The sequence below is a fragment of the Tarenaya hassleriana genome, unplaced genomic scaffold (genome assembly GCF_000463585.1).
Source record: "Tarenaya hassleriana unplaced genomic scaffold, ASM46358v1 Cleome20, whole genome shotgun sequence".
Lineage (NCBI taxonomy): Eukaryota > Viridiplantae > Streptophyta > Magnoliopsida > Brassicales > Cleomaceae > Tarenaya > Tarenaya hassleriana.
In genome coordinates, this window is record NW_010965373.1 from 1,970,370 (window position 1) to 1,976,909 (window position 6,540).

At 37.3% G+C, this 6,540-nt stretch overlaps 1 protein-coding gene across 4 annotated transcripts; it reads right to left on the reverse strand.

Annotated features, from left to right (window-relative positions):
• Positions 1-1,480: 1,480 nt before the first annotated feature.
• LOC104813817 (inositol-pentakisphosphate 2-kinase) lies at positions 1,481-6,313 on the reverse strand. 4 transcript variants are annotated; one of them, XM_010541585.1, is made up of 11 exons: positions 6,136-6,313; positions 5,906-6,007; positions 5,372-5,581; positions 4,778-4,925; positions 4,420-4,460; positions 4,211-4,321; positions 3,390-3,989; positions 2,883-3,085; positions 2,769-2,800; positions 2,334-2,465; positions 1,481-1,751 (listed from the first exon to the last, which is right to left on the reverse strand). In XM_010541585.1, the coding sequence occupies exons 2-8, from the start codon at positions 6,005-6,007 to the stop codon at positions 2,930-2,932; spliced, it is 1,368 nt and encodes a 455-aa protein (XP_010539887.1). In that variant the 5' UTR covers positions 6,136-6,313; the 3' UTR covers positions 1,481-1,751; positions 2,334-2,465; positions 2,769-2,800; positions 2,883-2,929. The 4 variants fall into 4 exon arrangements, with proteins under 4 accessions (XP_010539887.1, XP_010539886.1, XP_010539888.1 ...); XM_010541584.1 differs by lacking the exon at positions 2,769-2,800 and having other exon boundaries at positions 6,136-6,312; XM_010541586.1 differs by lacking the exons at positions 2,769-2,800; positions 6,136-6,313 and having other exon boundaries at positions 5,372-5,577; positions 5,906-5,998.
• Positions 6,314-6,540: the final 227 nt, after the last annotated feature.

Consider the following 6,540-nt stretch of genomic DNA (forward strand, 5'->3'; position numbering starts at 1 on the left):
GAGCGGTTCCGATAAACTGTAAGCTATTCCCGCCAAGAGGTTTTTACACGAGGCCGGCTATGAAACAATGTCGTGTGGGTCCCACAAACCGAATCAACAGCTTATTTGCACAATATCCGAAATCTACAACTCTGTTATGAACTTATATTTAAAGAAAATAATTGAAAAAAATCTCCACTTTATTATAAAATAACTCCCCCCACTGATTTAATTAAAAGAAAACATCCTCTTGGGTTTGGGTTGTTGTTAACTTTGAAGAAAAAATTTATATTAAAAGGAAACACCACACAAACAGTGGGGGGAAGTTTTTCACCTTCGATTAAAAAATAAAAAAAAACTTTCATACGATTTAAGATAGATAGTGATATCAATTGGGTTGGCCCAACCCATTTGGATTTGAAGGATAAATGGGTTGGGTTGGATCGACCCGTTAATAATAGTGGGTTGGGTTGGGTCGATCCATTAAATCCGTATAAACCATATAAACTCATTTATATATTCACAAATTATTTATACATATGTATAACTATTAATATGTATACTCATATAACCTAAAAATTATCATTTAATATTCGATTCGGTTTATCGATTCAATAAAAATATATACAAAATTCGATAGTTTATAAAAAAAAAATTATACATTTCTTTAAAAAAAATCATACTTTTTTTATTTTTTAAGTTCGATTCGATGTTTTAAAAATATTATCGTTTAGATTTTTTGAACAATTCGTTTCGAAAACGAACCGATTTTTTCAATACGATTCGATTCAGAAATGGTGTTGAGTTTTTCGGTATGATTCGAATATTTCAACACGATTCGATTCGGAATGGTATCGGATTTTTTATACGATTCAAATTTTTCGGCATGATTCGATTCGGAAATGCCACCGAGTTTTTCGGTACGATTCGATTCAGAACGGTACCGAGTTTTTTATATGATTCAAATTTTTCGGCGATGCGAAAACGACACCGAGTTTTTCGGTACAATTCGGAGCAGTATCGAATTTTTCGACACGATTCGAATTTTTCGATACACTTCGATTCGAAAACGAAATTGAAATTTTCGGTACGATTTGATTTGAAAACGAGACCAATATTTCGATTAAATTCATATACATATATATGTATATATATAAATATCTATATATATTAATTTTTATATATCTAAATATAACAATTTTAATTAGTTACTAAATGAGTAATTTTAACTAAATACCATTAAACCCATGGGTTTAATAGGTCAAAACCCATTTAACCCATTTTAAAAAATTAACCAAATGGGCTAAACAATTTGGGTTTATAAGTGGGTCGGATTAAGTCGACCCGTATAAACCGATCCATTTTGACATCTCTAAAGATAGATGATTAGCAAATCGATTTTGAACCAATGCGTCTTTGAATGAGTTGGTTTAGGATTTTAGCCCGTTTTCCGGTTCACTTTAAAACCGGATTGAATTGATTCCAACTCAAAAACAACGAATTCGTGATGATCTGATTCGAGTCAGCCTGATTTCGATCTGGAGGCTCGTAAATAAAACAGTAAGATGCTGTTAGGAGGATCGTATAAAACGATGGTTGTTACCAGAACCAAAACGTTGACACACAGAACGGAAACTATACTCGTAAATTTCAAGAGACGTCGGGTCGGGCGAGCCTTTCTTCTCTCCAGTCTCCTCGTCCTCCTCCTCGGCTCGCAGGCTTTGTGCTCACAAACTCAGTGGCTCTTCTGGACTGTCTTCATCAGCTTAGGCCTGCATTCCCAAAACACAAGTTCCACTGTTATATGCATTAGGAAACAAAGTTAGGTTTTAAGTTCAAACCACCATCTTGATCTTGAATATGGTGTTGAGTTTTAAGTTCAAACACAAGTTCCACTGTTATATGCATTCTCAGTCGAGGCTCGCTAGCTGGCTTGACTCGGTCCAAATCAGACCACCGTGAACTCACTGATCTGAGCACAGATCAGCCCAACCCTTTTTCAAAACGAACCCAAAAAATTTAAACTGGCTCGCCTGAAAAATTAAAAACGAGTTGGTTCCGAGCCAACTCACGAGCCACGGCCCGTTTTACACCTCTATGTTCGTTTGCATGGCAACGATCATGGTGTCATGTATTTGATCGAAAAGGAGGGAAAGTTTTAGACTGTTGTTTCATATGTTCCGATTTGTATCAATAAGTTCTATGATGTAGGACAATACCATTAATGTAGGAAAATACCAGATTTGAATCAATAGGTTTATGATCTAGAGTTTCTACACCTAGTTTCATCAAGTATGAGAATTGCAGGTATGCGCACTTTCCCATATACGTATTCGTGTCAGATCGATAATCACCTTTAAATATATGCAGAAAAACACAAACTGATGTAGCTGAAGCCGCAGAAACCATGCTCCTAGTAACCACCAGGATCTGGACCAATCTTTTCCCACATTCATAATCTCGATATGTTCGAGCAAAAATATGACCTACAGGTGTATAATTTGAAACCCATATGAGAATCATAAGCTTGAAAGGTAATTTGTTATGTTGAAATTTGACAGGAATGAAACAGGATGCACGTACTCTAGAACAGTCTCTAAACCAGATGCTTAGAACGACGCAGAACAAGCAAGCATTATTTTCTTAGCAACTAAACCAAAGGGAAAAGTTTTTTTTCTTTCTCAGATTACAGCGACATCCTCTATCCACAGTCTTGGAATTAGCCAAGATTAGGAGGAACGAAAACAGCACGGGAAAGCACTAAGTAGATGACAAAATCGTAGGATTACCATTCCAATGGACAAATCATAACAGCAGAAGCCTGGAAAGAAACTACGTTCAATCAAAACAGTAGTTTTACGGCGGATGGCAATGTACAACAAGAAACCAAACGTAAAACTTACCACCAATGGTTGAATAAGCATTTTGTGTGAGATGAGAAATATGCATCTCAGCGTTTAGTTCTGCAAAAATCGAGGCTGAGATCTCCTCCATGTTCATGCCTGATCTTCATAATCTCCAAGTATCTGGCCACAATCTTCTTGTCTAATTCGTAGTAGTCTTCAATTTTCTTTAAGGGTTTCAAATCAAGGTCAATGAAATGTACCTATTAACATAGTGCAAGAGGCACCGTTAGATTCACAAACCAATGAACTTTGAGAGTCCAACATCGGTTAACAGAGGATTATGAGGTCCTTCGACACCCTCCCCTCTCCTACAAACTAGTATTTGGGAGTGAGTTGTACCTAGGTGGCTCTTATCAAGCACCTGACAGAAACAACTACACAGTTCACCCCCAACTTAAGTGTCGAAGATGAGCATTACCAAGTTCTTCCCTGAGAATGATGTCAATACAAACATTTTGTTGTCGAAAATCAAAGCACAATCTAGTATCTGGGTAGTGCTTTTACCTTGTAATCAAATGCTTGATTTGTTGATTCTAGATACAGAGTGCTGTGGGAAGATCCTAAGTGCTCGGCATCTGTTGGCCTAAAACTAATCATCAAACTACAGTCCTTTGCAGTTGCAGCTATTAGATAATTTTTCACAATATTCAAGCTTTCGTCCAGTGGAACTGAATGCATGGAACTATACTGACTGGATATTTTACTCTCGTCCGATCCTCTGCATACTGTACATGCCTGGCCAGTTATGTCGTAGTAGGCATGAATCACCCCCTCAATATCAAATTTATCAAGCTTTTGAGCGCCAAGAAGTTGATCTAGAACCCCAGATGTGTAAATTGTGTCTGTAACGAGCTGTATGAAATTATCTGCACATAAGCCATCACCAGCTGAGATGATGCCCTTGAGTAGAAGTTCAAAAGCATGTTCAACCTTGACAGTTGTTTTGCCTATGCCACCATCGAAGTTCCCAAAAACCAGAGACCCGTTCAAGAAGACGCGGAAATTGTTTTGAGGAGTGCCAGACAGAGCTCTTATCGCTTTGTGTATTCTATCTTTGGTTCCAGAGAAAAGGTCCAAGGGATCATATTGACTTATCTCTGAGATCTGCAATGCAGTTTTGACTAGTTAGATCCATAGCTTACCTAGGATGGAGATATCCTCTAGTTAGAGAGTTAGTATAAGCTTCCTCAAAACTAGGGGAGCAAAGTATTTGTGCTCTACAAGACTTGACCTTGCAAACTAATACGGTATACTGAGGCAAAGAAATGCAGAATTCTGGCCGTAGGACATATCTTAAGAGATCTAGAAGGTTGTTGAAAAAATACCTCATTACCCTGCCGCTTTAGAACTTGGTGCATTTCAAAACGAGTTCTAGTCTTCTTAATGGCATTTTCTTCAGTTATGTAACTCGAATCTGGGAGAAATCCACATTTGGGCTACTTCATCAGAGCAAACATGGAAACGTATATTAGCGTAAAGACATAAAGAGAACAGTGAAAAACTATCAAAGAAGCCCATGAATAATAGTGAACACCTTTATTTCAACACTGATGCATGTTTCGTCCTTAATAGAACCTGAGACAAGGGAAGATCATTAACAACAGGTATTTGTGCTCAAGTAATAGTTCAAAATAATTATCAATTAATTTAACCGGGGAATATTACAAACACGAAGTTCCTCGCATCTGATGAAGTTTAGAACACCACTTATCAACTATACTAGTAACTACAGAATTGTGGAACATAAAATTGATGTCAGCTTGTTATGTTCAAAGAAATGAGAGATCTCAGACCTCTTGTCTCAGTCAAATTGGACAAGCAGAGAAAGCTCATAAGAGCTTCATTGATTGAATAATAACTTGGACATATGATCTTATGTTATGATTTTTTACCACAGGTGAAAAGTGTATGATCATCCATCAGAAGCACGGAACTGCGCAGTGTATCCACCTTGGCAGCATCAACACGCCAAGAAGGACGCTGAGATACCACATTTTCCTCAACAGATTCAAGAAATTCCCTGGCTACAAGAAGACGAGTCTGCAAAGTTGAAAAACGAAACAGATAAATTCCACAGTCCACCACTTTCCTCAAAAAAGCCCACATTTTTCCTGATGGTTAAGCTCTCATGAATGTACCTATTGCAATTCCATCCAATTCTCACAAAGATCATCCAGAAAAATGTAATATAATACTAACAAGCCATTGAACCGAGACATCATATGCCCTCTTACGAATACGAAGTACCAAATGTTGATGATTCCAATTATGGAACACCATTGGCTAAAATGACAACGAATACTATCAAATTAGCCTGTCCACCACATGCTCAAAGAAGAGTAAAACGTGGGAAAACAGATAAACTATAGAAAACAGAGAGATTCCTAGGATAATTCTTCTAGCAAATGTGTAATATAATATCTAAGACCTATATCAGTACTGTACCAAAAAACCTATTCGAAGATAGAGAAGCAGAGAGAACATACCCCGGCATCCACATGTTTAGGACCCAACAAAGGGCTCATCACAAGTTTGACGTACATATGCTCGGCAACTTCCTTGTCTTGACACGATACAAGTTCCTCAACCTCTCTCCAGACGAGCTTTTCATGACTTGTTAGGCCCGTATCATTGTTGTCATTTGAATTCTCATTCCCATCCTTAGGCATCTTCTGTATCCGCATAACTTTTCCTAACTTCACATGCGAAAATATTAGTCAATGTAAGCATTCCCTCTGTTCCACATTGCTGAATTTCAATCCATTTCACATCATTCACCAAAAAACTTTAGCCCAAGCTTTATACATTGAATCCATTACTCAGAAACTTGTCAAAGCGCCAAAAATAAAAACAAAAAACTCTTACGATCAATTGATTCTCCAAATAACAGAGCCTTTTTCAGAATTTCATCGAGAATTAAGCAAAAACCTGTCCAGATTTGATATACCCGGAAATCTGCAGCATAGAGAACTTCAATTCAAAAGAAAAAAAAAATCAGAGAACAGGTAAAAAGGACTCACGAAAGCAGGAGATGATCCAGTGTACGCGAGAACGAGATTAACAGCTCCCTCGCCTTTGTAAGACCAATCAACTGCGTCCTTTTGTTCAAGAACAATCTCCATCTGATCGAATCACCAAAAGTCAGAGAAAAACCGCATCACGATGATATCAAACTTGAAATTGAAAGAAAATTCGGTGACACATGAAAAAAAAAGTCTAGATTAGATTCAAAGGAAAATGAAATGCAAACCTGTTGTCTTCGGCAGAATAAATTCCGATCAAAATTCTCAGATTCAGATCGACAGTAAACTCAGGCGAAATGCAAATCCGAAAATGGAAAGAAGGATCAAATTTGCAAAAATTATTACGATCCCCAAAGAGAAAACCCGATGAGAGAAAGCCCTAGCGGAATCAGTTCAGTTCACTTGGAGAATAATTTAAATACAACGGATGGTGCAATTAATTAATTATTTTAGTCAACGTGAATCTTTATCTTTGTTTTATGGTTCTTTTTTATTTAATAATTATAATCTCTAAATTAAGCACTTGGCTTCTCATCACCATCGTAAGATTCTCGGTAGCCGTCTGATTGACTTATCTCTGCTAAATCGACGGCTCTGATGATCTGACGTTTTCGTTGACGGGCTTGAGGGAA

What these genes read in the sequence shown, in the direction of transcription:
- LOC104813817 (XM_010541585.1), bottom strand. Translation starts at nt 6,007, where the DNA reads ATGGAGATTGTTCTTGAACAAAAGGACGCAGTTGATTGGTCTTACAAA. An exon ending in CTGGATCATCTCCTGCTTTC is followed by an intron (nt 5,582 to 5,905) that starts GTGAGTCCTTTT and finishes TCGCATGTGAAG; the next exon opens with TTAGGAAAAGTTATGCGGAT. An exon ending in ATCAAGCATTTGATTACAAG is followed by an intron (nt 3,086 to 3,389) that starts GTAAAAGCACTA and finishes CTATGTTAATAG; the next exon opens with GTACATTTCATTGACCTTGA.